This window comes from Lethenteron reissneri, chromosome 39 (assembly GCF_015708825.2).
Source record: "Lethenteron reissneri isolate LAM-NWPU_2019-01 chromosome 39, ASM1570882v1, whole genome shotgun sequence".
In the NCBI taxonomy this organism is placed as follows: Eukaryota; Metazoa; Chordata; class Hyperoartia; order Petromyzontiformes; family Petromyzontidae; genus Lethenteron; species Lethenteron reissneri.
This window is the reverse complement of record NC_083817.1, coordinates 1,786,074-1,806,694: the sequence shown is the minus strand read 5'-3', so window position 1 is coordinate 1,806,694 and position 20,621 is coordinate 1,786,074. Positions and strand designations below refer to the sequence as shown.

General features: G+C 47.4%; 1 protein-coding gene across 1 annotated transcript; it reads right to left on the bottom strand.

The window, feature by feature from the left end:
- Window positions 1–1,456: 1,456 nt before the first annotated feature.
- Window positions 1,457–15,963, bottom strand: FAM151A (family with sequence similarity 151 member A). The gene is made up of 9 exons (XM_061567441.1): window positions 15,697–15,963; window positions 10,694–10,834; window positions 8,562–8,711; window positions 7,409–7,571; window positions 5,644–5,871; window positions 5,111–5,250; window positions 4,600–4,707; window positions 3,763–3,935; window positions 1,457–3,228 (listed from the first exon to the last, which is right to left on the bottom strand). The coding sequence occupies exons 1-9, from the start codon at window positions 15,902–15,904 to the stop codon at window positions 2,647–2,649; spliced, it is 1,893 nt and encodes a 630-aa protein (XP_061423425.1). The 5' UTR covers window positions 15,905–15,963; the 3' UTR covers window positions 1,457–2,646.
- Between the last annotated feature and the right edge of the window lie 4,658 nt (window positions 15,964–20,621).

Genomic DNA, 20,621 nt, shown 5'->3' with positions numbered 1-20,621 from the left:
GACAGACCTGGTTTTCACCTGAGGACGGCTGCTACGTGACTTTACCGAAAGAACCAAGAAGATGAATCCCTGCAGTCACGAAAGCTTAAAAAACGAAATCGATGAGAAAAGTTACATTTTAAAAATGTACGCACCATCGGGCAGGTACTCTGCACACGGCAAACATCTAAAACAAAAAGTTAGTTGAGAGTTTCACTTTGCTGGAGTCCACCTGAGTGAAGAGCAATCGCCACCGTTCTTGAAGAGTTCAACTCCACGATAGCTCTGCAGACTCGTACAGACTAACCGCTACAATGTCAACAACGTAACGCTCACGCTCATGTAACCCAAGTAAATAAAACACGTTGAAAATCGCGCTGCTTTGTTGTTTTACTGCCTACTGGACATCTGTGAAAAAGAGCAGTATAGCTCATCGCATTCCTCCACTATGAATACATATTCTGTTTTGTTCAGAACAAGTGTCGCACAAGGTACCGAAAAGCGTGGCGGTCAACGCGAGCCTGCCGTGCAACCAACTCGGCCCGCACCCCGCGCTGTGCTCGCAACACAAACCACGAGCCTCCTTGTGGCAAACAGAAGTCACGCAATCAATTTAACAGACAAAATTTGCCTCCTTCACACATCCCATCAGCCACACGACCTTCCAGGACTGCATAATTTCCACAGAATCTCTGCCGATGAGACCAGTGCATCATTTGCTTGCGTTGAACTAATGCTGCCGAATTTCTATGCGCTCCCCAAAAGGCCACATCACCGATGGGATGTGTAAAAAAAACTCTTTTTTATTTATTTGTGAAGGGACAAAAAGAGACATTGGTTATTTATGGTGATGGTTATAGCCCTCTTCGTGCCACTCGGTGTTGTGTCAATGGGGGTAATGGTAGCATAGCTTTGGCAATATAGATGTGCAATGCAGGTTTGTCTCGCCTTTATGCGGTAGATGGGTTCCAAAAACAGGGGGCACGCAAAGCGAAATTGCAGTAGCACGGAGCAGTCAACCTACCCACAATGCACCGCACAATGCACCGCGCGAGACAGCTGCCCGCCGAGGAGCGCCCACAGTACACCACACAATGCTGTCCCACATTCGACCGTCTGAAGCCACATATTCGTGAATTCAAACCGCACGAAGCGATTTTGGGGAAGAAATGTTAGCGGCATATACGCGGAATTGTACAAACCAACCCCGCACAGAGCAAGGAAAACCTTGTACCGTACAATGATGGATTTGGCTGCACTGCCCTCTGCTGCCCACCAACGGGGCGAGGCACATCAGGCTGTTCTAACAAGTGGTCACAGACATACATGCACTTACCTTGGCTGTGCCAATGTGGCAATATCGGCATGTTCCGATTAATTTATGGTATATACAAGTCCAATATGCTGCACAGGTTTGAATGCATATGTATTTGTCTCTGTGCTGTTGTATTATAACATTTTATATGACTTTCTCATGTTTGTCTGTTACATATCACATGCAGATTTTATTCATGTTAATACCAATACAATATGCAATACATGAACTACATCAGTAAAAGAAATAACGTCCAAATTAACAGTGCACTGTATTCGGATACAGCTTTTAAACGTTTACAAAATGTTTAGAAATACTTTTGCCAATATAAAAGTGCAAAAAGTACATCCAAATAAACATTTTATCCTGCAAACCTATAGTTTTTTTTTACAAAATCGCCCACCGGGTATTTTTACATTTTATAAACCAATAGACAGTTGTAATTGTTGCAAGTTTACTAAAAGTTTTCCTTTTTTACTTTCAATAACATTTGCATGATGCTGTGTGACAGCACCGACGACCAAGACGGCACGTTGGGAATTTCTACCGTATGATCTGGATTATAAGACGCTCCGGAAAGTAAACTTTTACCCGATGATATCAGTAGTGTTATGCAAATCTGTTCTCTCGTGCACACACGCACACACCTACTGGATTATAAGATGCATCAACCAACTTGTGTTGTAAAACAGAGGGGAAAAAGTGCACCCTATAATCCAGAGAATACTGCAGTTCAAAGGCTGGACACAGATCGAGCATCCTCCTACTGTTTATATAAAGAAATCTCATAGCAGTATCACAACGGTCCATGGAAGACATCTGTCACAGGACTTCTCTGGAGAAGGGGGATTGTTTACCCTTCAGACGCTAGGGGGCACACATTCCCCACGAACTCTGCTATGAGATTGTGTTGCCCAACTGTCAGACCTGTATTATTATTATTGTTAATTCTCAGACCTGAAATTTGGCCAAATCAAGTGCAAAACCGAATTGATACGTTGGTTTTTATTTAGCCTGCATTCATTGGCCCATTCATTGGTGACAGACAAGACCATCGATTTGTTACATCCGATAAAAAAATAAACATTTTGTCCTTGCAATGAATGCAGGTCTTTGGCAGCCCCATGCAAAGGTAGAAATTAGGTATCAGTGGCGGTTCCTTTCTTGACAGCGTAATGCTCGGTGTAAGATAAGCGAATGGCACTCAAAAATATTTTAATATGTGGAGACACGGAACTTACATCTCCTCATAAGTGCCCTTACCCATAATGCTCTACAGCATCTACAGCAATGCATAGCAAGTTTGGTGCAAAACAGTAGCCGACATGCGCACAACCCTCCGCCTTTTAATCCTACGACGAGAAGACACTGATCGCAAATTTGTTATGCGTGTCCGGCGACACGTTGTAAAACACGGCGCTGGCCGGAAAATGATTGCGGACCTTGGTGAGGACCTCGAACGCTTCCTCGTAGCTCGGCACGCTGATCGTGACCGAGCGGGTCGGCGTGCCATCCAGCAGCAACGACCTCGCCAGGCGGTAACCGCCGCGGGCCAGCTCCCCCCCCGCCGCATCCAGCTGATAGGACACCGGCTGCGTGACGTCGGCAAACGCGTCCCGCATAGCCGCAAGCGACGCCTCGCCGTATCGCTGTCCGCCACCGCCGACGACCGCCGAAGTCGCCGCCACGTCCGCCTCGGGCCAGGCCGGCGCGAGAGTCACGTCGGGAAAAATTTCCGCGACGGCGCTCAGCAGCTCGGTGGCGCCGAGAACGCCGGCGGCACCACCGCCGCCGCCGCCGGGAGCGACGGTAGCCGAGAGCCAGACGGGGCGGGCGAGCGGGCGAGCGCGGTCGCGCAGCACCTGAAGCGTGGGACGCAGGGCGTCGCGGCTCAGGATCCGCAGGAAGAGGGCAGTTTTTTGAGAGCCGGCAGCCTGCGTGACGAGGATTTTGTAGGTCGGAGGACAAAACAAGAGACAACGACAAAATCGTCAAGTCGTGGGCAAGAGCATGGATTCTTCGGTACGACTGCGGGGACTTTCGAGGTGGTGCGGGTTACAGCTCTCCGGTGCGGTTACAGGAACTGAAGTTAGTTCGGAATGGAAATCGGTTCCCGAGGAAGCTGCCAGCACGCGGAGCCAAACGTCGGACATCGTGCCAAGCAAAAACCTACTGCACACTTGTATTACTCATAGCAGTGTATCCAATTGCTAAATTTGGTTGTGAGAGATGTTCTTCAGCTTATTCCGGAGCTGAAACAATAGCAAATGGGGTGTGAAACGCTTGTACACGTGACAATCAATTCGTTCGGCTGTGTCGAGTTGTGCAGGGTTCTTAAGGACATACATTTGGCCAGATTGTGACGTAGCCCAAACTAAAGAATAAATTACGATTCACTCGTGCATAGTGGTACTTGCCAAACACTCCGTGGCAGGCACTTCTAGAAAAACTATCCTTGAGACTCATACCAAAGTGTCAATGTAGTCCAGGTAGCCGCTCAGGGTTATCGGAGCTGCTGCCGAATCTGCGTTGCTGTTGGCGTTGCCAAACACAACCCGGGGCACGGCCGTGGCACGGTCGCCGCCGGCATCGCCAGGGCCCAGCAGCACGTTCAGCACCAGCATGCCACCCGGGCCACGACCTGCGTGGGTGGGGACACACGACGGGACACGCATCGCCAGCACCACAGAGGGCAGAGCCCGCTCATAAAAGAACCGTGACACAAGTCAAATTGTTGAACCGGTGACCCTCATTTTATCAATTGATTTTTAGCCTCGGCCAAGTAATGATCTAGCCAAATTCGTGCCGTAACGAGCCACCACCAACTCATGCAGCTAAACACGTGTACGAGCGTTTAATGCAACAATTATTGTCGCCGATTCATCTCACCGGGGAGTTGAAGAACAATTCTAACAAACAAATATAGCAGATGCGACAATTCCAGTTGAAACTACGTCAAATCTCACCAGGACATGATCAGAATTAAAATACCAGGAAGTCAGAACAACCGTGTCACCACACCTGGCTTCTCAAACGTCATGATCTAAGCGTTAAAGGCTGTCTCTTTCTCTTGTTCTGCCCATGGTAGTAAGGGGCTCTATAGTGCGACTGTGGGTAGATACCAAGCTGTGTGTGACCGTGCGATACGCATTGATGTGTATGTTAAACTTCTTACGTACGGTGCGAAAGAAGTATAACATACATACGTAGCCAACCCTTGTCCCGTATCCTGGAGAAGAATTCTACAGATGGCACCAGTGAGTAAAAGCACGTGGTAAGTCAACCCAACCCTGAGTGCCACTCACCCAGAGAGCTGGGCTCCTGGTGCCACAGGACATCCAGTCCATCGCGCGTGCCAAAATAGCGCAGTAGACTCACCGCCGTGTGGAACAGCTTGGGCCGTTCAGCGTTCTCTGAACAAAGGAGAAGGAATAACAGCACATGCAGGAGGACAACCACGCCTTCAATCGCCATCCTAGGTACACACGCCTGCTGTGTTCTCCATTTGTGTCCCTCTGACAGATGACTCAAACTGCTGCTTGTTCATGACCTTTTTTCTACTCTAAATTTTTCTGCACCCAATTTAGCAGCCTTCTTTACACAAAGACATTTCAATACGTGCCACAAACCGATAATCAATGTCTATTGCGTTATTTTCACGCGATTATCAATAACACACAAAAGCTATTTAACAACTATATGACAGATGCTTAAAACCCGCGATGGACAGCCTCTATAAAAAGGACAAAGCGTTGTTCTTTGGGTGAGACTTTCTGTTAATTCGCCGACAGCCTCTGCGAATGTTACTTTACTCACTGTCAGCGTCGCGCAGTTCGGAGAGCAGCGGATCGTAGATGTCATAGTAGACCTCGTTGGGGTCAGTGCCGTCACGAACAAACAGCATGTCTTCCAGCGCAATGACATCCGACTTGCCCTGCCAGAGCGTGAGCGAGAACCTGGACGCACCCCACCCACAACACAATTATCAACGTTTGAGACAGAATCGGATACCGCAGCTACCTTCGAGTTCCCTTTGGTCCACGCAGGAGAACGGGCAGCACTTCCCATCTGCTCTGCCCACGAGAGTAATGTTCGTCACATGGCAGTCAACGTGATGTTAATTATCGGAGCTAAAATTTAGCCAAATTAACTGCACAAAATAAATTTTTATTACATGGATTTCTATGCAGTCATTCATTGGTGACTGGTATGAGACCACCAACTCAAATCCCTTTATTTAAAAATCATGCAACTGTGGTAATCCGAGCGACCGTTGTTCAATAAACACAAATAGCTTACGAATTTGGCATTGAGGGCGGTAAGCAGGAAATAACTTTTTGACTTTTGACCTGTCGCTCTGGTCGAGCAGCCAGCGGAAGTGCGTCCAGGCGCGACGCAGCAGCGGGGCCCGCACGGGGAACGTGACGCGCTGGGGCAGCGCCGCCACCAGCCCGTGCATGTCGCGCACCATCGCCGCCGTGTACGTCGCGTTCAGGCCCAGCGCCGGAACGAACGCCACCAGCCAGCCGGGCGACAGCGTCACGTTGGGGAAGCGTTTCGTGATCAGTGACAGAAACCTGCGGGAGCGCGATACCAAAAGAGAGAGAGCAACATGGGGTCAGACCTGTGCCAAGGAGTCGGACTTGTGTTTGGGCCATGGTCATTAAATGGCGGAGTGGTCTAACAGCCCAGTGCTTCTGAAGCTCTAGCCCCAGCTGTACCCTGAGGTGCAAGTGTTCTGAAATTACCAGCTCATCTTCATGGTAATAATACCAGACTACGTTTGGTCTCGGTGTCATTCTTTAAATGAAAATGCGCTGTATACATGAGTTGAACTTCTTTCGGACAATCATGCTAATCGGAGGTGCTATGTTTCACAGATGAGTGTCTTCTGCCAGTAGGGGGCAATGGTGCTTTGATAGTTTTACCCAATTAAGCAATTTGCAAGCACTCTTTAAAAACGGCACACTTGGATCGTGACAGGGGCACACGGGGCCGACTATTTTTCGCATGGCGTCGGGCAATGGCTTTAGCTCATGTGCAGAAGATTTGTTTCATGCCTCCCTTTAGATATTTCGCAGTGGTTCCCAACGTGAGCAATGTGAAGCCCATCCACATCTCACGGCCGAGAACGAATGAGGAGGCCGAGGCTCAGGAGGTTTACGACACCGATTGGCATGCTACCAATAGCGGAGGATTTATGTTGCGAAGCTAAAGGGAAAATAACAAAAAACTATGACGTTTTGATCGCAACACAAGCGATTGTCATCTTTTTTCCTCCTGATGACGACCACTTATATTGTGATCGAAAAGTCGTAACTTTTTGTTATTTTCGTTGAACCTATCTAAGTGCTTTACCGAAAGACCCAACATAAACAGAACATCATTAATTCAATTACAAAGTTGTGAGACACACAGTTTGTGAGCACAGGCCCAAAGGCGCAAAACAAGTTGGGGACAGTAACCAGGAGCCCTATCAAAGTTGTAATAGATGCGGTGTAATTGGGCAAGGTTAGTTTAGCACGTAGGCTTGTGTAATTGAGAAAGGTTATTATTTGGGACGCTGTCTTTCCGACAGCTCTGTTTCTCCACCTGAGGAAGGCTGCTTGTGTTGTGGCCGAAACGTCGTGAGAATTGATATTTTACTATGTTTTCGTTTTATTATTTTATTATTTCCCTTCTACGTGACTTTACCGAAAGAACCAAGAAGATGAATCCCTGCAGTCACGAAAGCTTTAAATCGAAAAAGGTTATTATTATGAGAGACCATGGGAGGAGGGAATTCCGAAGTGCAGCAGTGCGAGGGAAGAAGCAGAACTAAAGGTTGTTGTGAGCTGCAGTGTGGCGAGTGATAACCATGTGGATGAGACAAAACAGTCAGCCTCGTGGAACGGGTGGAGAAATTAGCGAGTGAAGTTCACGGCGACCGTTAACCAGGGTAGTAGCAACAGGAGAGTGATAGGAAGGCGACTGGCCACCAGTGAGCGATTGACTTGAGTGAATCAGTGAGTGCTGGATCATCAATCGAGTGCATATTTGGTGGCAACCCTATGGGCATCGTAACTGGCGACACGGGCGACTGGAGCTTTGCGTGACCGTGGCACTGCTACTCACCCCGTGGCGTCGATGGGATCGACGAATGCCGGGACGTTGGGCCCCCGGATGATATCTGCGTTGAGCCAGATCGGGCGGTCAAGGGGCGCCCGAGCGACCCGCTCGAGCAGGATGTCCAACGAAGGCCCCAACGCCTTGAGGCTCTTAAAGTCCAGTTTGATTCCTGAACAACCATAAGACATACACGTCGGATATGGTTAAACATTGCCTGGAGTTGTAGAAAACACCTTCACTTGCACATGACGCTTAAAGCCTTGTGATGGTCCATTGAGAGAAACGTTATGGAATTAGACACAGACGCACTTTTAGCGAATGATGGTCTCATGCTAATGTTGCGCTGTTAAGATCTTGTTCTTCCGAAGACCAAGGATGCTTACTGCCACTCTCCCATGCCTATGTTCCTCACTTCCACCAACACGAAATTACTTGCATGGTGAAGTAGGGCAAGTAGGGTTAAAGAACCCCCGCTGATAATAGGGGCAGACATCTATATTGTACTGAAGACCTACAAGAATGGGGGCACCAATATAAATTAGCATGTCGCTTTGCTACCACGAAATTTAAAAGGACACTTTTATTGACAAAGATATAAATCAGTCTGGAAAGCTCCTCCCTGCCATCTGTGCTGTCGACTTCCTGCCCGTTCAAGTTCAGGCTCCAGACCTTGATCTTTACATCTGCCTGACTGCCTCTAGAAATAAATATGCCTACTATTTCTGTACAGTGTCTTAAGATGTAGTCGCACTAAGACGCTAGATGCCTTTACATTGTATTGAATTGACTGTGCATCATTAAAGGAGTCTCCAATAATAATCTAGTACATATGGTATTCACGCCATCCTCAGCGCAAAGCTATCTTAAAGAAAGGTGCAACGTTTAACAGACAGTCTGCAGTAGGCGATGTTACTATGTGTAATCTCAACTCGGTAATGTGGGGATTATTTTTCAAATTTGGCAAAATTGGATCGTGACGCTGGCACAAGATGGCCGATTCGTTTCGGGGATCTTTAATATCCACTGCGAAACGGAGGGCACGCACTTCTAAGGCTAATACACCCGCAGCAATAACCAGGGCGGCCAGCCGGATTCGAACCACGAATGCGCTACCGCCGGGCCATGCCAGCGCCCCAAATACCACACGAGCGGCCCCTACCCTTATTGCTCTTCAGCACGGCGGAGAGCCAGTCGGAGAGGCTGTTGTCGCTCGTGACGTCGGGTGGATGCGCCATGATGGGTCGCCCGGTCTCACTGGCCGTGCCCAATCCTTCAATGTTCACGTCTGCCTCCAGCACCATCACCTCTCCTAGGGGCGCACGCGCGGATGTGGTGCAAAACAGCGACACGGCCAACGGCAAGGAAGTTAATTGAAGGAATGATTTGTTTTTGTTTGAGCGCCCTTTACACCGGCGGTATCTCAGGGCACTCTACACACGACGAGCAACTTGCATCACATCTCATGTCAAAGAATTTAAAAGGGCACCCCCAGTGGCAACTGTCCCTGTGGGTACAAGGTAACTCCAGAATCTGGCATGCAAACAGACATTAGGCTGGCAGTAGGGGTGATGATTGGCGTGTCTCCAAATCGAGTAAAATACGTAGTTTGCTACTGCACAACAAAAAAACTTTCCATGCATATTGTAAAATAATTCACAGGCATTTATCAATCCACACCTGGATGAAGGCCTCTACACGCCCCCCCACCCCCCGTGTCCGTCACTGGGGGTGTTGAGCTATACTTCATCACGTTGGTAAGTGAGGGTTGGTGAAGGCAGTGGGAGCTAGAACCGGTTCCGATTATTCACCAGCGATGTTGGCCCAGCCTGGGAATCGAATTCGTACCGGCAACCGCTAGGCTCCACTGCGCTAATCATTACACAAGGGCAGCGTTATCTTGTAGATAGTTGGATACTGAATGGGCCCGTTTAACTCAAGGAGAAATGTCGCTTGAGATAATACTGTGCCAGGGAAAACCCTGCACAGAGATGCAGTCAAAGCTACTGCTCTTATTATCAGTGGGAGGCAATAAAGATGGCAATGCTGAGCTGGAGTTTTGTTCAGCAGTAGGTGGTCACATAGAAATGCCAGGGCACAATTTTCCAACACACGTGTGCAGCCCTTTTGACAATCCACTGCTAGATGAGGGCCTCTCCACGCGGTGCGGGTCGTGGGGTTTAACGGACCACACTTACCCACGCTGACCAGTGTGGGTTGGGGAAAACAACCAGTTAGACGGGTGAGCATAGCACGCACAGAGCACTAAAACAGATTCTGCTGCACTGCCCTCTGCAGCTCACAACTTAGGCCACAAATAATGCACCAACATAAAAAAAAACACCTGGCGGGGGGCTTCCATAGCATCGTGGACTAACCAAATCTACAGCGAACACACTACTGGTCAGTGTCCAAAAACAGGACGCCTGTGTACAATGTGTGGATACGAGAAGCTCGATGGATATGCGAGTACACACCCCAAGTGGTAAACCAATGATTAGATCTGAACTTTGCCTTATTATATTCTTTATCTTATCAATGTTTCTTTATCCCCTAAGAGTTTGAACTTTACCGACTAAGATATTGCAGATACCAGTTGTTTCACCAAAACAAGCCCTTTGATTTCTCACTATACTGCAGGACATATAACTGTAACGTTTCACCTGGCAACCAAACCGACCCAAATCCACGTGTCGAAAACGGTGCAAAGTTTGCCAATAGTAAGCAAACTCTGTCCACTGATGCACATGTGGTCAGTTTTTATCTGCTGGTAAACCAGTCCAACGTCATCACCGTGACCCAGGAGGGAGACCGAGGCTGAGGTCCAGGCCCGGGGCCTTTTCGTCAAGGCCAGGAGTATCTGGCGAGGCGAGCCAGTGCCCCTCGCCCACCAGCACATCGGAGCCACGCCAGCTTGTGACCCTCACAGCACGGGTGCTTTTCCACTGCTTATTTGCCAAGCCAAGAAAGAACCAAACCATATAAACTCCCGACTTCCAAGACATCATCATCATCTGGCTCTGGGCCAAACAAGGCCAGGACGGGGATAATAATTTTCTTCTTGGTTCTTTCGGTAAAGTCTGGCTGGTCACCCCGTGGTGCCCTTATAAAACTCAACGTTTAACCTACTCACGCCGGCTTGTGCCCGCCCTCACAGTCAGGCATATTTGCGGAATACACCACGCCGCCGTTGACCCTGGCCATTGACCGAGCAACCCAACGTTCCTACCAGCACCCTCCGCAGGAATGTGTTAAAAAGATGTCAATAAAAAGGTGAAAGTGAACAATCCTCACTGTTGCTGAGCGCAGCGTTCATTTCCTCTTTGTTGTTGGCAGCGTGTGCCCATCCCACGTGGAGGCCATCGCGTGTCTGCAGAACACCCCGCTCGACCAAGTAGTCCAGCATGTCTCCGCCTGAATCGAACCGTGGTTTATCTGGAAGAGAAGAGTTCATAAGTCATTCGTTTTAGTATTTCCGTTTGACATAAATACTCTCCACTCCTGGATTCAATACATTTCTATAATTTGGGGCAAACATTCGATCCAAGATTTTTTGAATAATCAACATCAGCTATGGTCAATCCACTGCTGGATGAAGAGCTCCCTAAGTCACTGCCACCTTTCACAATCCTGCGTTGTAACAATCAATCCAGAACCTGCAGAAGGACTGATTTCATTGCTCAGTGGACATCCTCTCGCATGCATTCCATTCCTTCACTGCCACTCCGTTATTATTCTTGACGATGGGCCATCGTCTCTTCTAGCAAAGTGTGCGGACCAAGCCCACTGACTTTCTTCTTACAATTTGAATAATTGAGATTTCCCAAAAAAAATACTGTATTCAGAGTGTTTGCTTTTCCATAGAATCTGGATGCTTTTGCTCTACTAAGGCAACACCAACCGTGCAGGTGTTAGGGCCTGTCACAGTGGATTTTGTTCTGAATTATATTTGTTTCATTGGCATAAGATGTTTTCTCGTTTTTCTTTAACCAGTTTGGTCAGCCAGCTCTCACCTGTTTACAGAAAATGTACTTTAAACTTGTTTCTGTGAGCATGCCACTTTGGCCTCTTGGGACCAGAAGCAGGAAAATTGCATGCTTGTTTAGTTTACAAATATTTAAATAATACAGGAATTCGAAATTGTGTTTAAAAAAACATAATCTTCCTGCCAATGCAAACATGGGACAATGTTAATTTTCTTTGGCAGACCTTAACAAATAGTATAAATTCCACATTTGCATTGCAGGGACCAGTCCATCCATAGGGTAATCAATGCTGACTTCTCATCTTATCCAATCTTTGTATCAAATCCTGTAGGAACAACAGACTGAAATGACCCTGGACTCAGATTTGAACTCAATAGATGTCAGTTAAGGTCTCGAAGCAAAGCATCACCCTGCCAGCCAACTGAGATAAATGAAACAAGAGATAAGGGTAGTCTGGTGGTCATATTGGATACGAACTACGTCAAAGCATGCAGCCAACACCTCTGAGACAACAGATACGAATCTGGGCGATTAAACTTGGTTCTCAAGTGTGCCAAGTTTACATGTGCAGCTGGTCATCAATGATTGCACGCAAAAACCCGCACCATATTAAGTTTGCCTTTCTCGTCACAAACAATGCCAGCCATTAGAGTCACGTAGGCACCGCCGCAAATTTATTCCATGAATGTGGCTTTTTGAGTATTTGAAGATCGCATGGGCTTAGTTTGTCATCAAAATGTGTTCCTGATGTTCATTTTCTTCGGAAAGAGCTAAAAAAAACTGGCTCAAGATTCAAATGTGGATCGTCAAGCATGATCAATTATGTACTGAAGAGTGTTAAAAGTTTAAGATGTCCCATTGAGAGGAGACCTGTTGAGGCTTTGAATTAATAACGTTTTCTATACTATTTCTGCAAATTCTTTTTGAGAGAAATCTATCAATGGATCACTCTGTATTCTATATATAGTGCTATAATACAATGATTACATGATCCACACATGGAGGTAGGATTTTCAGTATTTCAGGGATAATTAAAGAGTGTTGTGAAACTGCAATAGAACACATTCAAAGTGGTACATACAGGAATACAACTTTTAGTACGTAACAAAACTTGTACGCTTCAAGCAAGGCGACTACACACGAAAACATTAATATCTGTCTAGGGTAAAACAACAAACCTCAATGCTTTATATCTTGGATAAGATACACACACAACCCCATTTCTCTCGCATAAAAAAACGAGACTCCAGTGTTTTATAAATAACCCAGCTCAGACACACAAACCGTTTCATCTCTTGTTTAAAACATCACTTTATAACCTCTGTCAGATACCTCTGTCAGACAGAAACAGGCGCAAACACACTGCCACCCTATCTCTCGTATTTAATACTTGGGGTTTCTCCAAGTTTATTTTTCAGAAAATGAAACGATGTCGATTTTTAAAATATCGTTGTAAATGTATTTCACCTTTTCGTTTTATTTTATTTGCGCTTTGCTGAACTTCTAGCATTAATTAACAAAATGACTCCAAAGTAATTTTAACTGCAATTCACCCAACATGAGATTTTTCGAATTACAATCCACTAACACACATGCTGTTAGTTACATTAAAAAAAATTAACTACGAAAATTAGGGTCGTGATATTATCGCCATGCCATCAATTACTCCGGAAAACATTTTCCAAAGCATGAATTTAGTGGATAATAGCTATTTATTTACAAATAAAATTGTTCACTTGATAAATATTTTGTAAGGGAATAACATATTTAAGACAAATATCACAGGCAACGATGACCTCCACATACCAATATTTAGAAAAATTGATGCGATTATCATCGATCCTATATTGTACGATATCGTAGTATCGTCATATAACTTCTAAAACATCATAGTCCAGCACTTTATCACCAAATCATAGGCACAGATTGCCTATATTTTTGTCTACAACACCACATCGGTCCATGCTATATAACCAAGACCAGACTAATACATAATCTCACAGCCCTATCTTTCAAGTGAAAAGTTTTAGATGGCACTGCTTTATAACTCACGTTAAAACACACACGCGCACTTTACAATCGATTCTTTGTGTTTGTTAATCCACTTCTGGATTAGGGGCTCTGGGAAATATGAGCATAGACCAAACACACACTGCCCCTGTCTTCTCCGTTCTAAAACACGTGAGGGCCAATTGGGAGCCAACAACGACCGCCATTCGCCAATAGGTGGCGGTGACGTCACCACAGCACTTGTGCCAGGCTATGTGCACGTTAAGGCCACGTGAGAGTGTCGAACGTCCGCTGGCAGGAGGTCACGGGGCAGACCCAGCAGCAGTGCCGGAGTATCCCAGTAGCAAAAGTAGCTACACGTGCTACGGACCCCTCACTATCAAGGGCCCCGCGCTCAATGCTTTCAAGCTATCAATTCCTGTTCAGTGATTCTGCACTTGCTCTATTACTATAGTACTATACCGCCTTCAACTCTTATGAACGACTGGGTGATTAAGGTTAGCGATTTGTCGTATTATCTGGCTGTATAGCAAATGAAAAAATACAATTACTTTACTGTGCAAGTAAAAAAGTGTGTTTTAATATTAGTTTTTTTTGTACATTTAGGGCCCCTTTATAACCACATATGGTACAAGTCCCGCACTAGCCTAATCCGGCACTGGTCAGAGCATGTTGGGGCAAGTACTCCTAGCAAGGATGATTGAGGGTGATGTGGCCATTACCATGCCCGACCCGCCTTTGTCTTCCAAGTTGTTGACGATTTTATTTTTACACCCATCACCATCGACTCATTTAAGGCCGATTCGACATAGGGGAAGGCTCATGACCTGGCCCTGATATCGCTTGCCACTCGTGTTGGTCGTGGTGAGGGAATCGTTCCCAGGTCGTGATTCGATGAACTAAACACTGCGAGTGGCAGTGTTTAGCAAACACGTCCACATCACGATGTGGAATCCATGGCAGAGAATCACAGACACACAAGCCCCCTCATCTCTCTTGTCCAAGACATCACAACCACCACCACCACCCCCAGTTATTTATACATCGCCCAGTTCAGGCAGAAAATAAGTAATATTTTAAAATGCTTTTTTTAACTTACTTTAAAAAATACTTATTTTTCTAAACACGCTTTTATTAAATGTACCCTACTAGTAATGGGAGAACTCCACGACTCCAGGAAGTGGCCCCGAAGCTTGCCATGGTGATTTACAGCCAACGTGAGTTGAGCGTGGACAATTAGAGCCAAGGCGAAACATAACATATAAAAAATAATGTAAAAATATATATTTTTTCATTTTATATGATAGAATATAGTTTGTCATCAGTATGACATAAGTATACCGTTTATACATCGCCCAGTTCAGGCAGAAAATAAGTAATATTTTAAAATACGTTTTTTTTACTTAACTTAAAAATAAGTATACCAAGTTTGCAGTCGATACCACATTGGGAAGTGGGTTAAAATTGAGTTACAAGATTTGAGGATACAACAACAGAGTGAGTTAATAGAAAGCGTGTAATAATAAAATAATACACATTGCCCAATCTTTAATCTAAAGCATGAAAGACCTCGTTACTTTGTACACGAGGTTAGACACACACACATCACCACTCATACAAAGATGTGTAGTCTTTACCACACTAGGGGCGAGTGTTGTTAACACACACGAGGGGGTGGGTGGCCAACACCACGCCCGGCCGCCTTTGTCTCCCCAAGTGGCGATGCTGACACATTTACACATCGCCACCAGGTACTCATTTGAGGCCGAGTCGACCTAGGGGAGGGCCCAGGACCGGTTCAGAGACACAGTTTGAGAAACTCGGTCACGCACCATCACAACACCAATGTTGTCGGGCCCTTACCCAAAAACACACAGAGGTGTAAAATGAAACGCACAACAACACTTCCCTCACCACCACCCCCATCATCACCACCCCCATCATCACCATCATCATCATCACTCCCATCACCCCCATCATCTCCCACCACCATCATCATCACTCCCATCACCCCCATCATCATCACCCCCATCATCTCCCACCCCCATCATCACCATCATCATCATCACTCCCATCACCCCCATCATCATCTCCCATCACCCACATCATCATCTCCCACCATCATCATCATCTCCCATCACCATCATCACCACCCCCATCATCTCCCATCACCATCTCCCATCATCATCACCCCCATCTCCCATCACCCCCATCATCTCCCATCACCATCACCCCCATCATCATCTCCCATCACCATCACCTCCTACCACCCCCATCACCCCCCCCCCCCCCCATCGTCACCAGGGAGCAGCAGCAGCACGAGAACGAGCGCGGTCACGATGAGCAGGAGGAGTGCGCAGAGGGCCGCGATGGCGGCGAACCGTCGCCTCGACTTCTCTCTCTGCCGCCTCCCCACACCGCCACCACCACCGCCGCCTCCTCTCCACTCGCCCTCCTCCTCCTCCTTCACGCTCTTCGCCTCCAGCTCCTTGCTGCTGGCCACGCTCATGGCTGATGCGGACTCCCCGCGGGGCTGGCAGCGGACGCGACGGCGTCTGTCAGCGGGGACCCTGACCGTGCCATTATTTATAGGTCTCAGCAGCAGCAGCGACAACAACAAATCCGCCCATTGCTCCCTCTTGCTCCTCCCCCTTGCTCCCCCTTGCTCCTCCCCCTTGCTGCTCCCTCTTGCTCCTCCCCCTTGCTCCCTCTTGCTCCTCCCCCTTGCTCCTCCCCCTTGCTGCTCCCTCTTGCTCCTCCCCCTTGCTCCTCCCTCTTGCTCCTCCCCCTTGCTCCTCCCCCTTGCTCCCTCTTCTTCCTCCCCCTTGCTCCCTCCTCCCTCTTGCTCCCTCTTCCTCCTCCCTCTTGCTCCCTCTTCCTCCTCCCCCTTGCTCCCTCCTCCTCCTTGCTCCCCCTTGCTCCTCCCCCTTGCTCCCTCTTCTTCCTCCTCCCTCTTGCTCCTCCCCCTTGCTCCCTCTTGCTCCTCCCCCTTGCTCCCTCTTGCTCCTCCCCCTTGCTCCCTCTTCCTCCTCCCTCTTGCTCCCTCTTCCTCCTCCCCCTTGCTCCCTCTTGCTCCTCCCCCTTGCTCCCTCTTCCTCCTCCCCCTTGCTCCCTCCTCCTCCTTGCTCCCCCTTGCTCCTCCCCCTTGCTCCCTCTTCTTCCTCCTCCCCCTTGCTCCCTCTTCCTCCTCCTCCCCCTTGCTCCTCCCCCTTGCTCCCTCTTCTTCCTCCTCCCCCTTGCTCCTCCCCCTTGCTCCCTCTTCCTCCTCCCCCTTGCTCCCTCCTCCTCCTTGCTCCCCCTTGCTCCTCCCCCTTGCTCCCTCTTCTTCCTCCTCCCCCTTGCTCCTCCCCCTTGCTCCCTCTTCCTCCTCCCTCTTGCTCCCTCTTCCTCCTCCCCCTTGCTCCCTCTTCCTCCTCCCTCTTGCTCCCTCTTCCTCCTCCCCCTTGCTCCCTCTTCCTCCTCCCTCTTGCTCCCTCTTCCTCCTCCCCCTTGCTCCCTCTTGCTCCTCCCCCTTGCTCCCTCTTGCTCCTCCCTCTTGCTCCCTCTTGCTCCTCCCTCTTGCTCCCTCTTCCTCCTCCCCCTTGCTCCCTCTTCCTCCTCCCTCTTGCTCCCTCTTGCTCCTCCCTCTTGCTCCCTCTTCCTCCTCCCTCTTGCTCCCCCCTCCTCCTCTCTCTCTTCCTCCCTCCACCGCCAGGCAGCGATCGACGACAATCAACGCAGCGGGTGGGTTGGTGGACAATCGTCTCCACCTCCCGCAGGAATCTTGGGAACGACTCACGGTCTAGAAAGACAAGAAAGACAACGTCCCCACTCTATCTCTCTCTATATATACACGAGAGCGGTGTTCTTTACCAAGACGATTTTAATGCGAGGACTGCCACGCATTTGAACTTATTGCTGGTTTTTACATCAGCACGGGGGTGATGATGGTGGGGGTGGGGTGGTGGTGGTGGTTTGTAAGAATCAGTTTTACCCATTGTGGCAATAAAAAAAGGTGTTAAAATGTTAAAACACCAAACAGAAACCCTTTGCAAGTAATAGCGTCTGCATTAACCACAATACTTGCGGTGACTAAAATGCCCTTCATCAGGAGCCGCTGATGTTTTTGTTTGCATTGTGCACAAAGGTCAAATGGATTTATTGATGCGTTTGAAATGTATTTTGTTAAACCAGGTGATACATTTTTAGTTCTCTTGAGCTCTGGGTTCTGAATTTGACCTGAACAGGATCAAAATGACAACAGTAATAACATACAACGAAATCACAACAATCAAGCAATTAGACATCAGAGAAGAGATGAAAAAACAGCCAAATAGCAATCACAGAAAAACACAACTACATTACAGGATGAACTAGCAAAAACAAAACGATGCTAATCATGTGTATCCTGGAATTAAAGTTGGCTCAGACAAATTGTAACAATCATTCAGAGTAAAAACAATATATAGTTACAGAGTCGTTCAAAATTCGTTTACGGTGATTATTTGCACTCTTTCCCTATTCTCCAGATTGTAAGGCACCCTGGATAGCAAAATCAAAGTTAAGCAGAACTACTTACATTCTGTCTCTCCACATACAAACATGTGGTATAATTATTAAGTTGTAGTTCATCAGCCTTATCTAGTGGCTGTCCAGAGCATTGTCCACCAGAATTTGTTACGCATGCAAACAGGTTTCGACCTTCCGGGGTCTCATCAGCAGTCAGGCGCATTAAACAAACACAAAGTAACACAAATTAGCAGCACGAGCCAAATAAAATAACAATTAGCAGCACTGACCAACTAAGATAACAAACTTACACCGCTGCATTGTTTTACTAAAAATAGCAGAAGAAATTCAATACCACATCCTTATGTTACGAACACGTAAACCACCGCCCTAAAACATAAACATTCACAGGCTAACGTTTCCGACTGGTCTTCAGAGTGAAACATTGGCTTTTAATTCGTAAACAAAGTACACGAAAAAATACGATATTCCCCCTTTTCTTTACCTGTGCGTTAATTCCAGAATTCATGCCGAGCTGTATAGGCACTTCCACAACCACCCTGGATATCATTTTTGTGGTTAATTTCATAACACAGGCGATAGGGTTGCCGGTAGCCTGGAAACAGCCCCCCAAATGGCATGTATCCATCCCTGGAAGAATGTTAGCCGAACTAATCGAGGCGCACGGAGAGGCGAAGGCACTTTGAACTCGGCAATGTCGCGTTTTGTCATTGCACTCGGCCACTTCTGTGTCACTACGTGGGCCTCGTGCGGTGGACGGGAGTTCTCCAGCCATGCAGTTTATTGAGTGGTTTCCCATCAACAAGTTGTGTGAATGTCCAATTCGTCCCTCGGTAACGGGGGGACGTCCCAACCACATCTGACACGACGCAGTTGCTTCACAACGACAGTGTCAAGATGGTGTTTGTGTCGTTGTTATTCTGTGAGCGCTCACGATTTTGTCCCAGTGTTTCACCCATCGTGAGCAGTGATCACACAACTTGCCCCAACAGTCTCGAAGGCTGTGGCTAGAATTGTGTCCTTGCATGTGTTGTGTGCTGTATAGGTATCCGGTATATGATGGGGTTGTGTGTACACGCGCACATTTAATAGGATCGCGGGAAGCCTCTACTGACCTTAGAACCGGGGCTGACCAACCTAAGATATTTGCAGCAACGTATCTAATCATAATTTAAACAAGTGATAGACTTTAATTAAAACATCCTAAACATCCCATAAAATGAACTTTGCTCACCACAATCACAGGTTGCACTGTACAAACGGTGCACTGGTTAGCAAGATAAATGACTTTACTCTTTAATCCCTCGCAAAATAATCCGTGATGTCTATTCCTGGGCAGATGCAGCCATGCAAAATATCCTTGCTGATGCCACTGCTGCCAGAAGAGGCCTCTAACTACTTGAGGGAGTCCGAGGCAGCCCCTCTAGAGGGCACTTGGCCTCCTACTGCACGCGAGCCAGAAGTCTTGGAAGAGATGGGAACGCCGACTTTTTACCCCACCACACGAGCCTGCCGTTAGTTAATACAGGGACGCTACCGTGGCAAAATGTTAACTCCCTCACCCGGTATGCAAGAGGTCGTGGGTTCGATCCCGATCCTGACGCCGGTATATTTGGAGTTTGCGTGTCTCTTTCCCCGTGATCGCGTGGATTTTTCTCCGGGTCCTCCGGTTTTCCCCTCCACATGAAGAAACGTGCGTTTAAAGAATTAGGCTGCTACGAATTTCCACATGGTGATAAGCCACTTCCTTGAGCTTTCGTTTGTGGCCAGTCCGCTTCTGACAAATAGCTATATACAGTAGCTCAGTGGACCTTACCTTGTAAGATAAAAAATAATAAACTAGTTTGAATCATCAAGTTTGATGTAACGTCTAACCCTGAGGATATATCTTTGACACTTTACTAAAGCAGTGTGGTTTGCATATTCGTTGGGTCTTTCGGTAAAGTCACGTAGCTTTGCCGAAAGACCCAAAAAATATTAATTCCTGCAGTCACGAAAGCTTTAAGTCAATATTCAGTGTGGTATGTTTATTCGATAGGCAGAGGCAGAGGATGAAAATTATCTTGAGTCTCGGTTTGAACAGGGCCAGGGAGTCTACATAATGGATGGCTGTGGAAAGGAAATTCCAGGCTCTTGGGGCAGCAGAAAAAAAAGAGAGCCATCTCCCACTGAGTGAAGGTTGACTGGAGCAGAGAGTGCGAGCAGATTGAGGTGAGAGGGGAGAGGTAGGCAGGGGCAATTTCGTGGATGATCTTAAAGATGCGCTCTTGACATTGCTCCAGGATTTAATCGGGAGCCGTGGCAAAGATCGGAGTATTGGGGTGAGGTGGCCTCGTTTAGGGGTGCAGTTGAGAAGTTTGGCAGTGGAATTTGCGTCATCCGGCGTCTGGAGATTAGGGATTTGGGGAGGCCGTAGAGGAGAGCTTTGCATTAGTTAAGTTGGGCCTGCCACTGATGGAGAAATGAGGTCCTGTACAGGTGATACCTGTGTCAAGAGAACGGAAGCCCGAGATAAATGACAAGTCCAAGGCGTCACACACACTTCAGCGTGATTGATGCCAGAGTTTAGAAGGTCGTGCACTCTCAAACCGAAGACGTCAGTGAATGATACTTCTATTGTATAACATTTACCTAGAGGAAATAGAACCATTCCAGGATGAGACTGTTCCCAGGCAGGATGTAAGACAGGACAATGAGGGAAGGTTCAAATAACTTGC